This window comes from Sorex araneus, chromosome 9, assembly GCF_027595985.1.
Source record: "Sorex araneus isolate mSorAra2 chromosome 9, mSorAra2.pri, whole genome shotgun sequence".
NCBI classification, from domain to species: domain Eukaryota; kingdom Metazoa; phylum Chordata; class Mammalia; order Eulipotyphla; family Soricidae; genus Sorex; species Sorex araneus.
Window position 1 is genome coordinate 32,353,356 of NC_073310.1, and position 25,712 is coordinate 32,379,067.

Sequence of the window (25,712 nt, forward strand, 5' to 3'; positions counted from 1 at the left end):
CAGGTATTTTCAGCTTTCATTTTTACCCAATAGTTCTTTCCTTTTCTTTTTTTTCTATTTTTCTTTTTTTCTTTTTTTTTATATACTGAATCACTATAAGATACACAGTTACAAAGTTGTTCATGATTGGGTTTCAGTCATACAATGTTCCAACACTGCCCCTCCACCAGTGTATATTTCCCATCACCAATGTCCTTGGTTTCCCTTCCGAGGCCCCGGACCCCCAGCCAGCCTCTACTTCAGACAATCTTCTCTCTCTTCTTTTTCTTCTCTCTCTCTCTCTCTCCCTATTTCTCTCTCTACTTTGGGTCATTAATTATGGTTTGCGATACAGGTACTGAAAGGTTATCATATATATCCCTTTACCTCCTTTCAGGAATCGGTTTTTGGCCAGTGATCATTTCCAGCCATCATTGTCATAGTGGTCACTTCTCTGTTCTAACTGCCCTGCCCCACCCCACTTGTTGCAAGCTTCCAAACACGAGCCAGACCGCTTGGTCCTCATTTCTACTGTCCTTTGCTATTAGTCTCATACTATGTAGGTTTTATTTTTATATCCCACAAATGAGTGCAATCAATCTATGTCTTTCCCTCTCCCTGTGACGCATTTCTCTTAGCATCTCACTCCCCATGTCCATCCAATTTATAAGCGAATTTCATGACTTTATTTTTTTCTGGCAGCCGTAGTATTCTATTGTGTAGATGTACTGTAATTCTTTATCCAGTCATGTGTTCTCAGGCATTTAGACTGTTTTCAGATTCTGGCTATTGAAAATAGGCCTGCAATGAACATAGAAGTGCAGATGGATTTTCTGTTGTGTTTTGGGGTGCATAGGGTATATTCCCAGAAGTGGTATTTCTGGATTGTATGGAACCTCAATTTCTATATTTTTTGAGGAATGCTTATATTGTTTCCCAAAAAGACTGGACCAGCCAGCATTCTCACCAACGATGAATGCGAGTCACTTTCTCCATGCATCTGCGCCAGCTCTGGTTGTTCTTGTTCATGTGGATGTGTGCAAATCTCTGTGATATTTTGCCTCTTCCTAATGATCAGTGATGGAGTGCTGATCATGTTTTTAAGCAATGTCTGCTACTTCTCCAGTTTATGTTCTAAGTCATCCTGGACAGAGATAAACTCTTGGAGTTAGTCCTTTAATAGCTGCCATGCAGGTTAGAATAAACAGACACACACCAAAATGATTGTAGTTGGAAGAGTCAGTCCTATTTAAGCTTTTTCCCATGATCATAATTACATCTCTTCCAGTTCCATAATCCGTTTTTCAGTCATTAGAAAAAGAAGGCACAATCCTTTAAAAATAGATGAGAAGTGAAACACTAACATTTCCAAACTCTTGAGTGCTCTCACAGAAAAAAATGACTACTCCATTCTAGAGATCTGGCTGTCACCAGACAATCCAAGTTCCTGTGAATTAAGTTTGCTCACCTAAAGTCTCAACCAGCCTCTCAGTGATTCTAGAAGAGTGATGGAAACATGAAAAAAAAATGAGAAAGCTGTTTCAAAATAAGTCTTCAAAGTATAACAGGGATTTTCAGGCAACTATAGCACAGTGGGTAGGGCGTTTACCTTGCACTCATCTGATCCAGATTCAATTCCTCTACCCCTCTCGGAGAGCCCAGCAAGCTACCGAGAGTATCCCACCTGCACAGCAGAACCTGGCAAGTTACCCGTGGCTTATTCAATATGCCAAAAACAGTAACAAGTCTCATAATGGAGACATAACTTGTGCCCGCTTAAGCAAATTGATGAGCAACAGGATGACAGTAGCAGTGATACTGCTTCATCAACTAGACTCTGATGGTTGAGAAATGTGGGTGAGTTGCATAAAATTATAGGCAGGTACCTAGAGAGGAAATTTTAGCATGACTGCCTGCTCACAACCATTGTTAAAGTGCTGCCGCTGAGCAAGCAGGAAAGTGTGTCTAAGTTTCAACTAAGTACCTAATTACAGAGATAAAAAAAAAATGATATGTTTGTCTTGGTGTTTTGTATTCAGTAGCAAGTCCAAATTTGAAAGTCAGATTTCATCATGAATAATAAACATTGCAACACTCCGGGTAATCCTACAGGACAATCCAACTTCCTCACAGCCAAGGAAGCAAAGTAGAAGCTTTTTAATCATGAGACACAGAGCGACATGACTAACAATAAGCACCACTGCATGCTGCTTCTACCACCAGGGCTCCAGGAGAGCTAATAAATCCCATACCATCACACTAAGACATAAGAAGGAGATGAGGGGCTGGAGCAATAGCACAGCGGGTAGGGTGTTTGCCTTGCACGCGGCTGACTGGTGTTTGAATCCCAGCATCCCATATGGTCCCCTGAGCATCGCCAGGAGTAATTCCTGAGTGCAGAGCCAGGAGTAACCCCTGTGTGTGACCCAAAAAGAAAAAAAAAGAAGGAGATGAGTGTACACCCAAATGGAACACCAAAAAGAAAAGGCATCACACTGAAAATACATGTCGTGCTTCAAGTGAAAATGAATTAATTACACTAGATATGGATAAACCTCTGGGTCTGTGTGAAAGCTCCCATATCAAGTAGGTATTATATGACTTATTACACTTATCCATGTCAATACACAAACTGACAACCACCAATGTTAATGCTAAAATCCCATTGGTTGAAATTTTAACCCTTAACCTAGTGACTAAAATAATCTTTAAACAGAAAAAGAAGCTATGTCAATGTAACATCACTGTATCACTGTCATCCTGTTGTTCATCGATTTACTCAAGCAGGCACCAGTAACGTCTTCATTTGTCCCAGTCCTGAGATATTAGCAGCCTCTCCTTACTCATCTTTCCCAAAGATTGGAGGTTCTCTCAGGGGTCAGGGGGATGAGACCTGTTATTGTTACTGTTTTTGGCATATCAAGTATGCCACAGGGAGTTTGCCAGCTCTGCCTTTCGGATCAATGCAACATAATGAACTAAATGCCATTTGTTCGTTCTCTTTTCTATCATATTAGTTTCCATGTATAGCTCATTTTCTAATTTTAAGTATTAATTAAGAGGGGCAGACATAAACCTTCCACTCTTACAAAAATAAAGCTACTGATTACATTTGAATAGCATAAGTATATTAATTTCCTAATGACCTACAATTTAGATAAAGCCATGGAACATGTCCTTTTGCATACCAGTATAGATTTCTCATCTCTCCATTTCCTGGTTGTCATGGAAATAGGAGTTTCCTGGATCACAAAACTTCAAATTTTTACTTGTATAAAGTTGCTTTCCTTATAAAGCTTAGTTTTACACACTGGGATACAAAGTGCTCTGGAGCCAGCCAGGATGTGAGGCAAAGCAGATTATCCAGAGCATGTGTGAGACCACAACTTCTTTGCTTCTCTATAGAAAGGGGTGGTAACCCACTCTGATCCAACGATAAACTCAGAGAACTATGGAACTATGCCAGCAAGAAGCAGGCATGCAAAAGTTACACATTAGAGCAAATAAACTATAGAAAGAGACTGGTTCAAAAAGTCATTTATTTACTTGGCTGAATTGTTGTAGTCTCTTTTTCCTACTCACAGGAGGTTCTGTAAAATAAGGACTGAGATCCTGGTCGATAAATTTAAGTTATGCAAGCACCCCAAGGAGAGTTTCCCAACCCTGGGCTGCAACTGAGAAAGTACACAGGCAAGGGGCTGCATAAAGAAATTCACCATGTCCATCTTGTTGGTGCTGCTATTTCCCTGTAAATATTTTTAAGTGCGGTTTTGTTGGACATGTATCTCTGAGCACATAGAGCATAAACAATATAAACTGCCAAGTGTGGCATTTCTGCCCCATATACACCTAAATAGAGGAGCAACAATTGCCACAGCAGTCCTTACAGTATGAAAATTACCAGACTCTGCTGGATCTTATCTGACTCTTTTTTCTACTCAACTGAAATGCAGTGAAAAGGAATTTGTAAATTTTCATTTTATCATATTTCAAATCTATAACTCTGAGTAAAAAGATGGGCTTCAGGGGCTGGAGCAATAGCACAGCGGGTAGGGCGTTTGCCTTGCACGAGGCCGACCCGGGTTCGATTCCCAGCATCCCATATGTCCCCTGAGCACCTCCAGGGGTGATTCCTGAGTGCAGAGCCAAGAGTAACCCCTGTGCATCGCCGGGTGTGATCCAAAAAGCAAAAAAAAAAAAATGGGCTTCAATCTAAATATTACAGTCCAGGAAAACTCTCAGGTACTATCACTGAAGATGTAAAATGGAATTCTCTGTTAAAAAAAAAAAAGGCTGTCAGATTGGATCATTTACATACCATCACAGAAGAGCAACTGCGGAAATGGGGGGGAAGAAAATCTTGCTAAAGACGGAAAGAAATAAGCTGATGACAGTTTTTCTGATTTTATGATTTGCATCCCCTGTGATACAAGAACGGTTAACCAGGGACAATTGATGGAGCCATTAGAAAATAGCTCTAAACATTTCAGGTTAACCATTGGTATGTTCTTTCTCCCTTGTCACAGCAAGCTTAAGTTTATCGGGTTACACCCATCACAGTACTCCCGAGGCACTCCTGTTCTTCCATGTTTATCTTTAACCTTCTCTGTACTCTGCTTCCCCAACCGGTCCATCACCTTTATCCCCAAATCAGACTCTGTTGACTTGCAAGGTCAGATCCTTCTAGGGACTCTGGATTTGCATTTGTAAGTGAAATGTTGCTTTTCTCTTCTCATGCCCTTTGCATAGTTACTTTGGAGCAATGTCCTTTTTGTATAGACACAGGAAGACAGCTAATGCTATGCTTTTGTAACTTGGGAGTTAATTGACTCTGAATAATATTTACTCCTAAGCATCTCTCATATTTTCTGAACGTAAGCTTCAGTTGCCCTTAGTTCCTAGCACTCCAAAAAGCAGGGTTCCGACGATGGGACTGGATGGACCCACGGCAAGCTGTGAGCTACCCTGGCATTGAAATGGGCCAGGCCAAGCACCATAATACTTAACTATAAGTTAAGAGCATGGTCAAGGACAAGTTCTGTCATGATCCAAAGAGAAACAATTGGCCAAGGACCCTGCTTAGGGTTAGGAAGGGCTCATCTGGCCTGAGCATTGTGGTCTAAGATCTATAGCGAGATGTCCCTAAGAGACGCACCCTATAAGCTTAATTTATCTCTTACTGTGTCCATACAAATTGACTGATATTATTAAGAGGCTGAATTAAGATGAATGTTTAAATGATTGTTGGACTAAGGAAAGAAGAAACACACCCCTAGATGGTATTTCACCCGTAGGTGGGTCATCTGGCTGGATGAGAATTTGTCCTAGAAGAAGCTTCCCCTGAGGGAAGGACTTTAAATCTGTTGATTGTATGACCACATCTACGTATAATTGCTACCCCAACCCCTCATTATTGGGGACTATAACTAAGGCTGTAAGAGTGGGCACAGGAGAATCAAGGGTTATAGAGGAAAAATACGGGAGAGGGTGAGATGAGAAGGCAGAGGGAGACAAGATTGGAATAAACTGCAACTGATCACTAACCAGCCTGGCCCTCGTTGCCTCCTTTATCTACCCATTGCCATCAGCCATCCAGGGTGTGGGAAGCGGCCCAAAACCACCAATCAGGCAGCAAGCAGCACCGTGGTTTAAAATTCATTTTTGAATACACAGGAGCAACTGAAGTAGTGAATTCACAAAATTCTACCCTTTTCCTCTATTTATTCACTTCAGAAGTGAAGTGGAGAGCATGGACAAGTGAATATGAGTAGGCAGGAGGATCTTAAGGTCTACAAGCCACTATAGGAACCAGAACAGCAGCCATATGAAAATGGCTGCTCACACACTTTTCTCCCTCCATCACATCACAGAAAATGCCCCATTATCTCCATTCTGGACTGTAGTTCCTCCCTCTCTAAGACTCCAAGGACTCAGCCTTGCCCTTGATCTGACAACAGTTTTGACATATAATCTGACAAAATAAGCATTAACGAGATAAAACTGATGAAATACTCTTAACTTCTTGGATAGAAACCCAAATACCAATGAGAATTATTCTTCTTCACTCAGGACCTCCAACAATATTCAAAACCATAAGGAAATATTGCTTTACTTCCCTAGAATGGGAGAAATGCAATTAGAGGCCTGAGAAGGTTGTAGAGGGCAATATTGCCAGCCCTTCAATGAGATTAAACATGGAACTTTATTTTTGTGCTAACTGGTCCTTTCTCTGGAGCACAGTCACATTTATGAGTGAAACAAAAAAGAAAGAGCAAAAAGTCAACAAAAATCAATCAAACAAATCAAGGGACCTGATCTTTGTTGATTTTTTTGATTAAGGTCACCCTCCAGATTTTCCGGCTAAAGCTCACAGAAGTCAGAAGAGTGAACAGGAATTGAATCCACACAAATACCACGAAAAATGAGTACAAAGAAATGTCTCAGCAATTCTTAAAATGTCTATTTGTAATCCTTAATACATGAAATTAAAGAGAAATTATTATGTAAATATTTCAGCAAAACTTCTTACAACAAAAACCTTACCTTAAAATATGCAAACCTTTAAAGAATTGGCAATAAATTTCAAAAAATGATTGACCACTAATGGTCATTCAATGTACAAGAGTCTTCAGTGATCTATTTCAGACAAGAGCCAACTACAAATCTCATTTCGAGACCATCAAGATTTTGGATGATGTCTTGCAGTGTTGGTGAATTTTCTACTTCTGTATTCCTCTAAGATATCCTTTCCAGTCACACATTTCCTTCAAGGCCCCTTAAATCACCTCCTTCCCATCAGGCTTTTATTCTTAACAATCTGAATATACGTAAAAGAATTTTTTGCTTTGGAACTTCCTTTGTCCATATAAAATAAATAGGGATAAGTGTATAATTTCATTATCATTATTGTATACTGTAATACATCCCCTCCCAAACCAAATATTCTTAAGTCAAAAATCTTAATAAGGTCCAGGATGTAGCTTGGTGCTATAGTACTTGTTTTGTATATGTGAGGCCCTGGGTTTGACCCCCAAGAACACAAATAAATTTTAAAAAGACCAAATTAAGAAACAAAGCCAGGGAATGAACAATGGTCAATGAAAACAATCCTGTGGACTCTGACAAGAAAACTGAGGTGACCAAAGGTGGGAGAGAGGCAAGGTATGAATGAAAAGATAGGCCCCAAATGGCAGGAAAGGCACAGTACTATGAATGCTTTTATGATGATAATACAAGAAATACATAAAGTTAAATGAAGCTCAGCCTCCTTTAATGGGTATCACTGAGAAGATAAGTCAGAGGAAACAGAAATCGCTTTCATGGAGAATCAACTCAGCAGAGGCAGAAATGCAGAGATTCAGAACTAAGCGGAGCTTTCTCCAGCAGGGGAGAAGCGGAGACTGAAAGAAAAGAGGGTGTTCACAAGTGTCATCTATACCAGGCAGAAAATATCAATCTCAGGTAGGAGAGATCCAAGTGTGAAGGACTTACAGAACATCACTTACATGTGGGTGCTCACCATGTTGAAAAACAGGCCTGGATCTTGATAGCATAATACTATGGGTAGTTTCTTCTAGTGTGAGCAGGGAGCTGCTATTCCCAAGGTGAGTCATACCCTATAGGGATGCAAATTCAGCTCACCCCCAAAAGGCTTGCCTCCTGAGCAGAAGCAGTCCTATCCTACCTCCCACATACAGATTCTTGCTAAGAGACTAGGATTTTTACAGAATTTATTTCTGTAATGGGCTGGGCCAATAGCACAGCGGGTAGGGCATTTGCCTTGCATGTGCCAACCCAGGTTTGATTCCTCCACCCCTCTCGGAGAGCCCGGCAAGATACTGAGAGTATCTCTCCCGCATGGCAGAGCCTGGCAAATACCCATGGTGTATTTGATATGCCAAAAACAGTAACAACAAGTCTCACAATGGAGACGTTACTGGTGCCCGCTCGAGCAAATCAATGAGCAATGGGGTGACAGTGATACAGTGATTTCTGCAATGGTTCTCACAAGTTTCACTGGAGTTCTAAAACTCAACCAAAGATAGTGCATCATACCCAGCACCAGCTGGAAATGGCCAGACAGGAAGGAAGCACCATCTAGTAGAATCCCACCCTCAGCTCTTCCCAGAATGGAGGTCACAGTCACAGCTATGACCTGACAGGCTCAATCTCAACCCTATCCCAACATGTCATCAGGCATGTTCAAGTTCCTGCTGTTATACAATCCTACAGTCAGATCACAATCAAAGGAAGCTTCCCAAAAGGGGATGCACCAGTGCACCGGCTCACCCGAGCACCAACCTTCATATCCAGCCTAAATCTAAGGACACCTAACATAAAGGATCCAAAAAGGTTCAGTTTGTGCCATGCTGATTAAGTAAAAAAAAAACAATGACCAGCAGCATAAAACATAGAGATATCTCTAGGCCATTCCTCATATTAATCATTCTGGGAAAACAACTGGGAGCTACAATCCAGAAACACAAAGCCCACGTAGCAAATACTCCAACTAATTGGCCACATGGGAAAAAATAAAAATGAATTCAGACCTCTTTCTAATGCCATACACAAAAGCCAAATCAAAATGGGTTCAAGACCTTGATATCAAATCTGAATCCTTAAGGTATATTGAAGAAAAAAAAAAGCTATGCATAACTCCCCACTACATTGAAGCTAGAGGCACCTTTAAGCATGAGATGCCACTGACAAAGCAAGTGGAAAGGAGCCTTGCCTATCAGGCTGTGGTTTGGAGCAGCTTCCCCAAGACAGATGCTGGCAAAAAGCTCCCACAGCTATGAAGAGAGGTTTGCTGAACATCTGTGATTGGGTAACACAGTCCCCAATCACTGTCCACGTCAGTAGCAGTGTGATGCTATAGCAACTTCCAGATACCACAACCAGGAGTCCTAGGACAGACAGAGCCCAGGACAATTACACTTCCCTGCTAAAGGAGCTACATGGCACAATAAATCCTCTGTCATTAATCCATATGCATATAATGAGAGCCACAAACACCAGATTTATTTTGTAATCATTGAAGAAATACTCACAAGACATGTGTAGCTGCCAGAATTCAGTAGTCACAGGTAATAGTCTAATACTGTGAACAGAAGAACTAGATTACTGCTTACAACGCCTTGGTTCCCATGAGGCACCAAAAATAAAGAGAAAAAATGAAGAAATTCAAAACCATTAATAGATGAAATTAGTCAGAAGCCCCGGAAAATTCTCAAGTATGTCAAAACTTTCAATACTTACAGAGGATGACTCCAGAGCAAAAAATGTTCAAGATGGCCACTGAATTGAGGAAATAAATTACTGGAAGATAAAATCTATGCACTTAATGAAAAAGTTATGGAAATTTTTAAATAATTCATTGAAACAAAACTAAAAGAGCTAAGGAATAAAAGAGCAGGAATCAGCAGCAGAATGAAAGAATCTAAAAATTGAATCGGTGGCTGTAGTAACAAGATAGCGAATTTTACCTGGGTCCGATCATCAGAAAACCATATGGTCTCCTAAGCCCTGCCAGAAGTGATCCCTGCGCACAGAGCCAAAAATAAGCCATAAGCATCACTGGGTGTGGCAGAAAATCAAAATAAAATAAGAATAAGAACAGTTGAGTGACTTTGAGAATATGCATCCAGTATCATCAACAAATAAGAGGTAACAAATGAAAGACTTAAAAGAATGAAAGAAATTAAGATACTTAATAGAGAACTGCAAGAGGAAAAACTTCTGAATAATAGGAATCCTGGAAGAAGAGGAAAGAAAGAAAAGGGAAGAACAGTTTTTGGAAGAGATAAAAGAAAAACAGATTAATTCAAAGTAAGTAAAAGGAAGGAAATAATAAAAATCAGAGCAGAAATAATGATACACACATCAAGAAAACAACACAAACAATACAAAACAATAAAAACAGGGACCTGTGCCACTATTTTCCTTCTTTATTTCTTTCTTTATTTATTATTTAATGATTTATATAAGAGAAGACAAGAAAAAATGAAAACAAATCCCCCGCTCATGGTCTGGGAGGATTAACATCATCAAAATAGTAATACTCCCTAAAGCATTGTATAGATTCAATGCAGTCAGTATAAGGATACCCAGGACATTTTATAAAGAAATAGATAAAACACTTCAGAAATTCACATGGAATAACTCCCAGCCTCACCAAATAGACAAAGCAATCCTTGGGATAAAAGATGATGGAAGGCATCACTTTCCCCAACTTCAAACTGTAAAAACACATGGTACTGAAATAAAGGTAGACCCTCATATCAATGGAATAAAATTAAAATTCTAGAGATAGATACTTTGGTATTTCTTTGGTTAATTTTTGATAAAGGGGCAAAATCTCTGCAACAAGTGATACTGGGAAAACTGGTTGGCCACTTGGAAAAAAATTAAAATAAAAATGAATTCAGACCTCTTTCTAACACCATGCAGAAAAGTCAAATCAAAATGTATTAAAGACATTGATAACATACCTGATCCTTAAGGTACCCAGGAGAAAATGTAGGTGAACTTCCCATTACATTGGAGATAGAGGTGCCTTTAAGCATAAAACACCATTGATGAAGCAAGTGGAAACAAAGATAAACAAATGTGACTACATTAAATTAAAAAGTTTCTGCACCTCAAAGGAAACAATGACCATACTACAAAAACAGCCTACAGATTGGGAAAGACTGTTTGCCCATCACTCATCTGATAAAGGGTTAATATCCAAGATATAGAAAAGAATCTTACAAGTTAGAACTTTGCAAGAAAAAAATACAACCCCATCAATAAATTGGGAGATACAGAAACTCCCTTTTAAAAAGAAATACAAGTGGCCAAAAGGTGTATGAAAAAATATTCTATATCACTAACCACCAGGCTGGAGCGATAGCAGAGCAGCAATAGCATGCCTTGCATGTGGCCGATCCAGGTTCGATTCCTCCATCCCTCTCAGAGAGCCCCATAAGCTACTGAGAGTATCCCACCCGCACGGCAGACCCTGGCAAGCTCCCCGTGGCATATTGGATATGCCAAAAACAGTAACAACAAGTCTCACAATGGAGACATTACTGGTGCCCACTCGAGCAAATCAATGAACAACAGGACGACAGTGCTACAGTGCTACTAATCATCAGGAAAACGCAAATCAAAACAACTATGAGATTGCATTTGTAACAAAAAACAATAACCAACACTGGCATAGATGTGAGGGAAAAGAGACCCTCATTCACTGTTGGTGGAATGTCAACTGGACCAGACTTTTGGGAAAACAATACGGGCATTCCTCAAAAAAACTAGAAATTGAGCTTCCACACAACCCAGGAATTCAACTCCTGGAATATACCTTAGAGGCCCAAAAACACAATTCAGAAAATACATCTACACCTCTGTGTTCGTTGCACACTTTTCACAATAGCCAAAATCTGGAAACAACCCAAGTGCCCCAAAACAGATGAGTGGATGAAAAAGTGATGGCATGTAAAAACAATGGAATACTACTTGGCTGCTAGAAAAGATGAAGTCATGAAATCTGCTGATTTCATGGATTGATCTGGAGAATATCATGCTGAGTAAAATGAGTCACAGAGAGAGGGATACAGAATGATCTCACTCATTTATGACATATAAAGTAACATAGTAGGGGAACAACTAATGCCCAAAGACAATAGAAACAAAAGGCAGGAGAACAAAAGGAAGCTTGCCACAGTGGGGAGTGGGGAGGAAAGGGACCACTACAACTATGGTAGAGGAAGTGGTTGCTGGACCAGAATTGAAAGGAAGGTGTAAAAAGGAGGTAAAGTGATATGCATGATATCCTTTTAGAAACAGTATCGCAAACCACAGTGCCTAGATGGAAAAATATAAATGAAATGCCTGCCATAGAAGGTGCGGGAAGGACACTGGGGACATATATAAAGGAGAGTGGACACTGGTAAAGGGATTGGTGCTTGAACATTGTTGGCCAGAAATGCAATAATGAATAACTTTGAATGAATTCATGATAATTCAATTTCTAAAATAAAATAATTTTTAAAAAATGTTACCGTGAAAAAATACAAACAGGAAGCTGGCTTTTCAGAAGAATAAACAAACAAGATTAACAAACTCTTAATAAGACTCAATTATCAGCACCAAAGTACCATCAAGTGCAGCCTTGGAGTCCCCCAAACACCACTGGGTGTAGCTCAAGCAGCATTGCATCCTTGGACCCTAGCATTGCATTATCTGGCGCAGTTAGCCAGGTATAACCCAGGTCCCCTGAGCACTGCTTGCAAGTCCAATTCCCAGACCTAAAAAAGTAAGGCCTTTGCTTAGTGAAGTAAACTGCAAAAGTTCAGAAATCTCACAAAGCCTTGACCTTGTATTTCACCTGTGTTATAAGCATTGTGTATTGCAGCGAGTTTTGTGTCAGATAGGGCAAAAGAATCAAGACTCAGTCCATGGCAAAGAAAATATATTTGTGCATCAGTAAAGAATTTTAAAACTAGGTTTAATGGTCTTTCCCAGACAAAAGTGAGCAGGTTCACTAAAGAATAGCTTATTTCCTCTCTGACTATGCTAAGCCTGGGTCCAGGGAAATACTTTCTTTTGCCTCTTCTCTCACATATCTCATTCTCTACCTAGTGTCATTATTAAATCAGTAAAGTCTGGAGAAAGGGGAGCCGGAGACTTTAAAGAGCTCTACCACCAGTCTCCAATTCCTTACCTTTCTCCTTCTTCCCTGATATTTCCTAAATCTAACCTGAAAGAGTTCCAACTCTATTGGATAACATTGTTGTCCTTGCTCCTCCCACAGGGACCCTAAGTTTATTGAGTTGCTCCCACAACAGTGCTCCTGAAGCACACCCAATCCCATCAAGCACTACTAATCCTATATTGCTTTTCTCTTTCCTTTATGTCATTTGCATGGTTTGTTTAGCAATGTCCTTTTGGTATAGATACAGGAAGACAGTTCACGCTATGCTTTGTAACATGGGAGTTAATTGACTCGAAAATATTTACTCATGGGCATCCATATTTACTTGACTTAAGCCTCAGTTGCCCTTAGTTCCTAGCACTCCAAATGCAGGATCCTGATGAAGGGACTAGATGGACCCAGGGCAAGCTGTACGCTATCTTGGCATCAAAAGGAGACAAGTTAAGTTTCATAAGTATAATAAGTTAAGAGCATGGTCATGGTACAAACTCTGTCATGACCCAAAAAGAAGTAACTGAATAAAGACCCTGCTGGAGTTAGGAAAGACTAACCTGGCCTGAGGACTGTGGTCTGGAATATTTAACAAGATGTCCCCAGGAAGAGCCAACCTTTAATTTTAATATATCTCTTACTGTGTTCATGCAAAATGACTAGGAATATTATAAGAAGTAAATTTACTGTGATTGTTTAAGAGATTATTAGCTGAGGAAAGAAGAAAGCAATACACCCTAGACAGAATCCTGCCCTTGAGCGGATCTCCTAGTAACCTGGAGTGTTGAACCCTCAGATGAGATTTTGTCCTTGAGTTAACCTCCTGAAGGAGTGGCTTTACCTCTGTTTGTTGTAATGATAATATTCAACCCCACCTTCGTTTATACCCACCCGTCATGATTTCTATATAACTATGCTGTAAGGGGTAAAAGGGGACTAGAAACTCAATGACTAGAAAGAGGATGAGAAATGAGACTTTGGGACTTTGGGACTTCAAGGTCTTTGAGGATTATTAGATGTTGAAGACTAGAAGAAGGACTAGATGATGTCGACTAGAAGTAGAGAACTATGAGACTACGATGAGCTGAGGAAGAAAATGTAACGAGGGAAAGGACTTTGATGTCTATGAGGAGACTAGGATGATGGAACGATGATGTCTGGGACTACGACCAAAACTATGACTACAATTGCGCTGTAAGGGAGAGATCAGACTACCTGGAGAGGAGAGAGAAATAAACTGTCTACTGACCAGCCTCGGGCCGGACTCAGTTTCTCCATTCCCGTGGTCCTTCATCAATCTGTTGCCATGGACGGCGGCTCTTGGCCCCTGAGCGCTCCAGTCCGCTGCGCGTGCCCACGCCTTTTTCTCTTGGAAACTCACACACAACCCCACCCCTCTTGCCACTTCTTCACACCACTGAGTCCTGATCCTTCGCATCCCACCTCTACTGGCAGCTGAGTACCTTGAATTCTGGGTAGATATTTGCTAGCTGGACCATGTCCAAGCCTGAGGCCAGAAGTCTTGCTCTCCAATGCCTATTCTTCCTGCTGCTGAGTCCTGCTTAATATCTGCCTCGCCAAGAATTTGGGCCTCTGGATTCTAGGAAGGCTCATGCATCTTTTCTGACAGGTTGACTCATTTATCAGGGTCTTCAAAACCACGTGGTTGTGTGAGCATAATAGCCCTCTGCTTCACACCATATAGAGCACACACTATAACCTCTTCTGTGTGCCCATGACTTACAAGATGCCTTATCTCTCTATCTTACTTTACTGTGTCATTCACATTGCCTATCCCATAATAGATGTTCAACAAACATTTTAAAAGATGTAATAAAAGGGCTGGAGCAATAGCACAGCGGGTAGGGCATTTGCCTTGCACGCGGCTGACCCGGGTTCGATTCCCAGCACCCCATATGGTCCCCTGAGCACCGCCAGGAGTAGTGATTCCTGAGTACAGAGCCAGGAGTGACACCTGTGCATCGCCGGGTGTGACCCAAAAAACAAAAGATGTAATAAATTATGGCTATATATTACTTTATACAGACATAGAATGCAACTTTACTGTACATGAATACATGAATTCAAAGTGTTTCTAAACAATCAAAGCTAAACAAAGCATAAATGAATCAACAGACACCGATCAAATAATAGAGTACTTTGATCCATAAAACGATAATCCTATGTGTTATAGTCAAGTGTTATTGAGTAGAGATAACTGGAAGAACAGATTGCACAATTTATTTGTGGTCTATAAAATAGATATGCATTAGGGAAGGGAAAGGAATGAGCCATTGTGGAAAAAAAGAATAATCAATCAATAAATTAAACTCACATTTATCATAATCATCATTCAACTGCTTTTTCTTGAAGCTTCTGAAGTTTTGATCTTAAGGACTTTACCTATATCGTTTAAAAAAGTAAAATAAAGTGAAAATTACAGTAGTATTCAAGCAAATTCACTTTGTTAAAGCTAAGAACATTTATAAGCTATTTCCAAAATTAGCTTCGTTATCCTACTTTTTAAAAAAACTTAGAAGTGTGCATTTTCCAATGCCAGATGCATTCATTTATTTTTAAAAGTTATATAGAAAAGTATAATTTGAACATAAAATCCACAAAAGGTTAGAATGTATTTTAAACAAATATATCAGACTATCTATACCCTTCTCTGCATAAAATGCATAGTAAAAATAATACATATTTCTTGACCTGATCAAATGGTCTCTGTTCCTAAAATTTTTAAATTATGTTAAAGTTATGAAAGTAAACAACATTGGAAGGGAAGTCAACAGAAGAACAGGAAGATGTCCTGAAGCCAGTGTGAGAACAAAAGAATTTCAAAGTACAAAGGAGGAGTAGGAAGAGGAGAAGGAGGAAGAAGAGGAAGGGGGAGTAAGAAATGGAGAATAAGGAGAAAGAGAAGCAGGAAGAAGAGAAAGAGAAGGAGGAAGAAAAGATGATATCCTTTGAGGGATACAGGTTGGGGGTTGAGCCACACCTACAATGCCCAGGGTAGTTCCTACCAGTTCTTGGGGGACCACATGTTATCTCTGCAGTCCATCAATATGTTCTTTAGTATTTATTTTTCTTCTCAATAACATATGCAGGAATTTCTGGATGCTGGATTATTGGCCTGTCAATGATTGGATCTGGCCATGCTCCCTGAAAAATATCTTAAAACTCCCTGAAAAACATTGTCTGGCTTATGCCAATATTTCTCTTAGCAGCTAGCTCCAGTATCTCCTCCGCAATATGTGTTAAATGCCCTTCTCCACTGACCTATACTCTTATGATCCACTTAACAAATATTTACTGAAAATCTCTTACATGTCAAACATTGAGGTGTGTCGATACTGCACATAAATATGAGCTCTCTAGACTTAATATTATTTAGAAGAAAAGAGTTAAACATTAAGTTGGTGCCATATAATCTCATCAACAGCCAGGACCCAGAGACTCATTATAAATCTCTTGGAAAAGACCACAAAATGACTCACCATAGCATGTTGCCGGACCCCACACCAGGCTGTTTCATTCAGGGCAACCCAGGGGTGAGGGTAGGCGAAGCCCTTCCCCACCCCAAAGAGGCTAGCCCCTGCAACCAAAAACCTCCAGAACTCAATCACCGCCATACTCACAGCCACTCTCCCCGTGCTCAGACTAAGCCTCACCCATGAGTAAACCTATTCCTGGACCACGCGGCCGTGGACATCTCATACCTCACACCACTAATTTTCCAAGAGTAGCACACCACATTTGATGTGATTTAAAGTGGAAGGCAACCCATCTTAGAGGAAAATATATTTTTACTAGCATGGGAGGGAGGGAGGGAGGGAGGGAGGGAGGGAGGGAGGGAGGGAGGGAGGGAAAGAGAGAAAGAGAGAAAGAAAGAGAGAAAGAGAATGAAAGAAAGAAAGAAAGAAAGAAAGAAAGAAAGAAAGAAAGAAAGAAAGAAAGAAAGAAAGAAAGAAAGAAAGAAAGAAAGAAAGAAAGAAAGAAAGAGAGAGAGAGAGAAAGAGAGAGAAAGAAAGAGAGAAAGAAAGAGAGAAAGAAAGAGAGAAAGAAAGAGAGAAAGAAAGAGAGAAAGAAAGAAAGAAAGAAAGAAAGAAAGAAAGAAAGAAAGAAAGAAAGAAAGAAAGAAAGAAAGAAAGAAAGAAAGAAAGAAAGAAAGAAAGAAAGAAAGAGGGGGAGGGAGGGAGGGTGGGAGGGAGGAAGGGGGGAGGAAGGAAGGGAGGGAGGGAGGAAGGAAGGAAGGAAGGAAGGAAGGAAGGAAGGAAGGAAGGAAGGAAGGAAGGAAGGAAGGAAGGAAGGAGTCAGATCTGTATCCCATACCTTACACATAAGTCAATTTGATGTGATTTGATGTGTTCAAAAACCTTGAAATTAGACTGGAATTCATAAAATATATTGTGGAAAATATAGGCAGAATGCTCCAAGATTTGAACCTCAGTGGTTTTTAATGATATGATTCCTTGACAAACATAACAAAGGTAAACAGAAGAGACCACAACAAATTTAAAAGTTCCCGCATGGCAAAAGAAACATGGTTGAAAATTAACAGACACCCCACTGACTGGGAGAAAGTATTTTACTGTATCGCTGTCATCCCATTGGTCATCGTTTTGCTCAAGTGGGCACCAGTAACATCTTCATTTGTCCCTGTTGCATAATAGTGTAGCCCAGCAGCGTCTGCTTGCTCCAGGAACACGAAGACCACGTTGAGAAAGAAAGAGAAAGAAAGAGAGAAAGAGATAGCTTGCCAGGCTCTACTGCTGGTTAATATATATTATATATGCACTACATACATATAATCCTAAGTGGTCTCAGGAAGCCTAGGGATCCCTCCCAATATTTCCCAGTCAGCCCAGCCAGTGGTTCAATGTAAAAGCCTGAAGATGTGGTTCTGCTCAGGACCTGTGGTGCTGGGGGTTACGGAGAGAAAATATTTGCGGCCAACCCAAGTTCAATTTCCAGCATCCCATATGTTCCCCCGAGCACCGCCAGGAATGATTCCTGAGTGCAAAGCCAGGATTAACCCCTGAGCATTGTCGGGTGTGACCAAAAAGAATATATATATATATATATATATATGTGTGTGTGTGTGTGTGTGTGTGTGTGTGTGTGTATGTATGTATGTATATATATATATATATATATATATATATTAAGAATAGAACTACCATGTAACCTAGTGATCCCACTCCTTGGTATCTACCCCCTTGATGCAAAAACTTACTTATTCACAGTGAGTTAAAAAAGGAGGAAAAGGAAAATGGAAAAGTGCCTGCCATTGAGGCAGGTCGGCCTGTGTCTTGGGGGTCTAGAGGAAAACTGGTGGAAGGAAGAGGACACTGTGAAGGGATTGGTGCTTGAGCATTGTACGCTTGAAACTCAATCATGAATAACTATATAATTTGATAATTCATGGTGATACAATAAGTTTAAGAAAAAAAGAAGAGAGGTATAGAAATAACAGGGATCATGACCTCCTCTTAATGTAAAAGTGAGATATCTGTTTTTATCTTAACCACTGGAACCGACACTACTAAAATCATGGGACCTAAACTACAATAGTTAAACTTTAAAAAATGTATCTATCTGGGGCAGGAGCGATAGCACAGCGGGTAGGGCGTTTGCCTTGCACACGGCCGACCCGGGTTCAATCCCTGGCATCTCATATGGTCCCCCAAGCACTGCCAGGAGTAATTCCTGAGTGCAAAGCCAGGAGTAACCCCTGAGCACCACTGGGTGTGACCCAAAAAGCATAAAAAAAAATGTATCTATCAATAATTCAGACTGGGGGTGGGAGGGAACCTAGAGGAGGGGCAGGTTCATGGAGTGATAGGATTGGAGATGGGAACACTGTCAGCCTGAAAACTGCAAAAACTATATAAGTTGCAAAAACTATATAATTGCAAAAACTATATAAGTCACAATGAGTAAATTAAATAAATATTATAAATAAAATAATTTAACTTTTTGTTTTGTTTTTGTTTGTTTTTTTTCTCTTTTTGGGTCACATCCGGTGATGCACAGGGGTTACTCCTGACTCATGCGCTCAGGACCTACCCCTGGCGGTGCTCGGGGGACCATATGGGATGCTGAAAATTGAGCCCGGGTTGGCCACGTGCAAGGCAAATGCCCTACCCATTGTGCTCTTGCTCCAGCCCTGATAAAAGAATTTAAAAGGAATTAGAATATCTAAAAGGCTCCAGAACAATTAATTTCAGTCTCTCAAAAGGATTTTTTAACCATCTTTTACCCAATTCTTTTTTTTTTTGGCTTTTGGGGTGACATCTGGTAATGCTCAGGGGTTACTCCTGGCTCTGTACTCAGGAATTACTCCTGGCAGTGCTCAGGGAACTATATGGGTGCCAGGGATCAAACCTGGGTCAGCTGCATGCAAGGCAAAATGCGTACCCACTGTACGATCACTCCAGCCCTTTAACCCAACTCTTTTCCCAATCCTGACAGCCTCAGCTGTAGTCCCAATGAGCAAACCTCAACCTCTCTACAATGTGATAGAATAAGCAGGCCCGACCCAAACACATCCCCTCATCTCAGCTATCAGGAACCCCTTCAAGATCTGCCTCTGACAAGTCCTGTGCCCAGGAAAGAGTTATTTCTATCACTCCCATCACTTTCCATCACAGAATTAAATTAATTCCTCAAGCCAAAGGATAGTACCTGAGCAGGGTACTTGCCTTGCATGGGGCCAACACAGGTTTGATTCCTGGCACCACATACAATCCCTCAAGCACCACCAGGGATGATTCTTGAGCACAGAGCAACAAAATAAACCCCGAGCATTGATGGATGGGGCTCAAAAACAAAACAATAAAATTAAAATAAGGCGAATTCCTCTCACACACCATAGAGAAGAACGTGAGGCTCAGCAGAGACTAAATCTGAGGTCTGAGAAAAAAAAATCAAAGAAAAACAGAGAAAGGACAGCTCAGTGAGAGTGGGCAGCGCTGACAGAGAACAGTGAGAGTGGACAGTGCAGAGAGAACATTCAGAACGGGCAGCGTGGAGAGAAGCAGCGGTGCAGGCCCCTCCTGGTGTGGCTGCTTCCAACCCACTTGCTTTCTGCTTCCTTCAGGAGCTCATCTGAAAGTAGCTGGGAAGACTCTAACTCCAGCTGCCTCTGACCACTCAGCAGGCAGTCCGTCCAGCAGCAGCGACTGACATTTGCCGAGCAGCGTGTCCCAGTGGTGAGTGTCCCCTGAAATGCTGCCCTGGAGCCAAGAGGGATGTGGGGAACAGGAAGAGGCTATTTCTGTGTCTGACCAAAAAGAGCATCTCATGTTCCTGCCTGGGACTGTCCGTTGCAGCCTGCACAGAGTCAGTTAGGCCTTGAGTCTTCTTGACATTGAAGGACAGTGAGAGAAGCTGGGGGTCCCCTTTGGACCTGCTTGAGGTGTCAGCTGTACCCTCTGTGTTTCGTGGAGGGCAGCCTTCTGCTTTCCCCCCAGTCCTCAGCAGAACTGAGTGAGAGCTAGATGAAGCTGAAGCTGGACATGAAGTTCTCCTGAGGCAAGGCAGGGGCCATGGAGGCCATTGGGCCTCTTCCCAGACTGCCACTGCCGCCACTCTTCTTTTGGGTTGGAGAGCTTCTTGTCCTGGTTCCCCTTGGTACTTCACTGCAAGCGGCATCCCAACAAGGGCCAGGAGCCTCCAAAGTCTCCTCCAAAGAAGTCTCCAAAGTGGATCGATACTCCCCCTGACACTCAATGTCCCCAGGGCCACATGAACTGGTGAGCCTGTTAGACAGTTTGGGGTCCACTCTAAGCTGAATCCCAAAGATACCCGTGGTTTCTTTCGCAGGGGCCAGAGCCAGGTGCAGGTGGCCCACAGATGTCACAGCTTAAGATGTCGTGCTCTTTGGACCAGGAATTTCACACCATGCACCTCCAGGGATCCTGAATGAGGCCATGCTCCCCAGCCCTGAGTCCAAGTGGTAAGACTCCTTACCACACACTCCTGCCGGGGTGCAGCTCGGAGAGCTGACTGCTAGGGAGGGGAGCCTGATCCGGGGACCAGCTGTGCTTCTCGTGTAGCCCGGCGTCCGTGCCAGCCACCTCCTCCAAAATGATGCTTCAGGTGGTAAGCCACCCTGGTTGCCTGAGAAGAAAAGACGAAACAGCACCGTAAACACCCACATCTGACTGGCTGTGGCAGAACAGTACTTGCAGAATATCCCTTGGTTCTGAGGTCACCTCTCCGTGCATTTGTCAAAAAGAAATGCTGGTTCAGTGATCACAGGCCCAAGCTGGCAGGAAACCTGATGAGCCTTGAGAAGTGTTTTTCTTGAACATGTGGAAACAACACAGTGGAGTACTTCTTCTGATGAGCAGAGCAGCTGGCATTCGTGGAGGAATATGCCAACACGTCAGCACACAGATTGGAGACACGACCTCACAGCACCCTGTAAACCCTCCAGCATCTTGCCTGTTCCTCTATTGGTGCATCAGCATTTTCAGCCCAAGGGGAGCCTCAGAGAAAATTATTTAAAATCGGAATGCCAGCACACTGCTCCAAATGATTTAAATCCATCCACTTCCTTAGCTACTCATTTAACAAGCAGGAATTTTCCCTAGCAGAGCCGTTTGTAGCCCCGCAAGCCTGTGTGCCAGGGAGAGCTGACAGTAGCACAATATATGCCCATCTCACACAATGGATTACGTATGGGTATGTCCTGCTTGATGTGTTCCGAAAATCAGGAGCTATATTCCCGTCCCATCTATGCAATAGGAAAATAAGTCATTAATTTTTTATTTTAGACACTGTGATTTATAACACTGTTAACAATAGCATTACATGCACACAGTACTTCAACACCACACACCCCTACTAAAGGGCCCCCCTCACAGTCCATCCATCTCTTTCTCTTCCCCACGATGGTAAACTCAGTGCTGTAGACCAGTACTTAGGTGAAAAGAAATGATTTTTCAAAAGCTGGTACTAGGGCTGGAGATATCTCAATATGATGAAATACATGCCTGCCATGTGCAAAGGCCTAAGTTTGATCTCCTACATTGAATGATCGTCCAAGCAACCCTAGGCATAGCCCTGGTGACCCTGGGCACTTCCTGGCCTGAGCACTGAATGTCAGGAAGTCCTCTGAGGTGGAGTATCATCGAGCCCTCTTGCACAGCTCAGGGGTAGGAAAGTATAGCAGCTAAGAGCACAAACTGACACCTAATTGTCTAGTTTCAGCCCTGACAATGAAACTTTTGGCTGTATGATTTTACACAAGTTACTTAATTTCTCTGAGCCTCAGTTACCTTATCAGTAGAATATAGATATTGTTAGTAACTTTCATAGGATGACTGTGAACACTAAAAATGAATGAGTAGATACAGAATATGTAGACAGCTATTATAGTACCTAGAACACATAAGAGTTAAAGAGATATTATTTTACATTAAATGATTACTCACAATGCATTTATCTATATCAGTTTCATTTCATCCCTGTCAAAATAATATGAATCAACCATACCAAAAATTGTTATTTTTCTTCTACAGTTAAGAAAACCGAAGTTCAGAGAAATTCAGATTTTTAAAAATCCATTTGAGTAACCAAATAGCCAGAACAGTCTGACAAAAAAGTCTGACTCTACTAGCATAAAAGTCAGGCCCCACACTCACCACAAAAAAGGTCTGAGCAGCTGAATAGCAACAGCTGAGAGAAATATCAAGGGGCTCCAATATGAGATGCAAAAGAACTCTAGAAATCAACAGAAGATGAGAAAAGGTATAAAAAGGAATAGACAGCACACCATAGAACTATGGGCTGAGTTCAAGAGGAACAATATAAAAATTATTGATGTCCCTGAAGAACAGAAGGAAAATTTGATGAAGAAGCAATAGTCAAAAAAATCATAAAATAATTGCACTCATTTTCAGAATATTAAAGCAAACAGTGTCTGACTAATACCAAAAGATAATAATGACCTCCACTGCCTCTTGTGACCTTTTTCAGTCTGAAATCAATGTGGTCTGATACTAGGATGGCTACCCCAGCTTTTTTATGAGAGTTGTTCACCTGTAGGATTGTTTTCCAGCCTTTGACTTTGGTGCATCTACACAATAGAAACTATGCAGCTGTTAGGAGAGATGAAGTTATGAAATTTGCTTATAAATGGAGAGACATGGAGAGTATCATGCTAAGTGAAATAAGTCAGAAAGAGAGGGACAGACATAGAAGGACTGCACTCATTTGTGGAGCATAAAATAACATCACATGAGGCCGACACCCAAGGACAGGGGGATTTTCCCATAGCTGGAAGACTGCTTCATGAGCGGAGGGGAGAAGGCAGATGGAATAGAGAAGGGATCACTAAGAAAATTATGGTTGGAGGAACCAGTTGGGATGGGAGATGCATGCCGAAAGTAGATTATGGACCAAACATGATGACCTCTCAGTGTCTGTGTTGCAAGCCATAATGCCCAAAAGTAGAGAGACAGTATGGGGAATATTGTCTGCCTTAGAGGCAGGGGGAGGGTGGGAAAGGGGGGGGTATACCCGGGATATTGGTGGTCGGGAACGTGCACTGGTGGAGGGATGGGTGTTTGATCATTGTGAAATTGTAACCCAAACATGAAAGCTTGTAACTATCTCACGATGATTCAATAAAATTTAAAAATTTTTTTAAAAAAAGATAGCAGCAACTCCTAGCTTTTCTTACTGAGGATGACAAAAGACAGAGACGGAATACTGAAAGCAACAAGATTGAAAAAAAAAAAGAACTCACATACAAAGGAAAGCCAGTAAGATTTATAGGAGATTTATAATATGAGACTCTATGAGCCAGAAGAAAATAAAGGGGCATAGTACAAAAACCAAGTGAAATAAACACCTCAGCAACAATACTCTCTCTGGGTAGATTATCATTCAGATTAGAAAAAGCAATGTGGAACTTTGGGGACAGGCAATAGCTCAGGGAAATCATTGCCTTCAAAACAGTTTCTCAGAAGCATTAAAAGAACTTCTTTAAAAGAAAAGACAAACTTCTGAGACTTGGCAATGAATATGGGATTCATGCCTAGCACTTATGGCACCTCTACTAGATTAAGAAAGGTTAATTCTCTTCACACTAAATTTTACATTTGTAGGATGTATCTATTTCATGCAAATTTCAAACTTTGTTAGCACATAAATATTTATAATATTTGTTCAATTTATCCTGTACTAATAAAGGTGTATAGGTTTTTCAAATTTTTTACTTTATCAACTTATCACTGATTTACAATTTTGTAGAATTTCAGAAGGTTAGTTTTATTCATTATATGAGTATGAGTTTTACCACTTCTACAGTAAATTTTTAGTTTCCTTATATATGGGATAAAAAGTAAACATAGTAACCCTCCATGACATTGAAGCTAAAGGTATTTCCAAAGATGACACACCACTGGCCAAGCAAGTGAAAACATAGATAAACAAATGGGACTATCGTAACCTAAGAAGCTTCAGCACCTCAAAAAAAACAGTAACCAAAATACAAAGACAGTCTACAGAATGTGAAAGGATATTCACCCAATACTCATCTGATTAGGGGTTGATATCAAGGGTATACAAGGCACTGGTTGAACTCTACAAGAAGAAAATTTCCAACCCCATCAAAAAATGGGGGATGGAAATGAACAGAAATTTTCTCAAAGAAGATATCCAAATAGCTAAAAGACACATGAGAAAATGCTCTACATCACTAATTATCAGGGAGATGCAGATTAAAACAACAATGAGATATCATTTCACACCACAGAGACTAGCCCACATCCAAAAGACAAAAGCAACCGGTGTTGGCGTGAATGTGGGGAGAAAGGGACTCTCCATTGCTGGTGGGAATGCCGACTGGTTCAGCCCTTTTGGAAAACAATATGGACGATTCTCAAAAATTTAGAAATTGAGCTACCATTTGACCCAGCAATACCACTCCTGGGGATATATCCCAGAGAGGCAAAAATATATAGTAGAAATGACATCTGCATTTCTATGTTCATTGCAGCACTGTTTACAATAGCCAAAATCTGTAAAAAAAAAAGAGTGCCCAAAAACAGATGACTGGTTAAAGAAACTTTGGTACATCTGCACAATGGAATATTATGCAGCTGTTAGAAAAGATGAAGTCATGAAATTTGCATATAAGTGGATCAACATGGAAAGTATCATGTTAAGTGAAATGAGTCAGAAAGAGAGAGACAGACATAGAAAGATTGCACTCATCTGTGGAATATAAAATAACAGAGTGGGAGACCAACATCCAAGAGTAGTAGAGATAAGGACCAGGAGGTCTGCCCCACAGCTTGGAAACTGGCCTCACATGCTAGGGGAAAAGGCAGCTTAGATAGAGAAGGGAACACCAACTAGAGGATGTTGGGAGGACCCATTCAGGTTGGAAGAGGCAAGCTGAAAGTAGACTATAGACTGAACATGAAGGCCACTCAGTGCTTCTATTGCAGGCTACAACACCCAAAAGGAGAGAGAACAAAAGGGAATGCCCTGCCACAGAGGCAGGGTGGGGTGGTGGGGGATGGGGAAGGGGTGGTGGGAGGGATACTGGGAACATTGGTGGAGGAGAATGGGTACTGGTGGAGGATGGGTCAACAATCACTGTATGAGTGAAATGCAAACACGAAAGTTCATAAGTTTCTAACTGTACATCACAGTGATTCTCTAATTTTAAAAAAAATTTAAAGTAAACATAGTAAGGGAATAACAAATGATCAAAGTCATCAGAACTGGAGGTCTTGTCTATATAATTAAGCTTACATGGGGAGAAGACTAGAGGAGGGTCCTTGAGACATTTGTGGGGCGGGGGAAGCAGGTCCTCTGGTGATGAGTGTGGTATTGGAATGATTAATACATGAAAAGTAGGATAAATAGCATTATAAATCCTAGTACCTCAATAAAAATGGTGAAAAAAATTAAATAGGGGCTAAAGAATGGGAATAGCAAATGTTTTTCTTTCAAAAATGTAGAGAAGACATTGAATTCTGTCTTCAATTACAAAGGAAAAGAATTCAGCCATTTC

At 41.0% G+C, this 25,712-nt stretch overlaps 1 protein-coding gene across 1 annotated transcript in view; it reads right to left on the reverse strand.

The window, feature by feature from the left end:
- Positions 1–25,712, reverse strand: part of DISC1 (DISC1 scaffold protein) — a 130,844-nt gene that overhangs the window by 78,438 nt on the left and 26,694 nt on the right. The window contains 6 exon segments of the mRNA XM_055147666.1: positions 4,298–4,313; positions 15,002–15,025; positions 15,027–15,073; positions 19,964–20,137; positions 20,139–20,539; positions 20,648–20,797. Coding sequence (XP_055003641.1) covers positions 4,298–4,313; positions 15,002–15,025; positions 15,027–15,073; positions 19,964–20,137; positions 20,139–20,539; positions 20,648–20,797 — 812 coding nt within the window.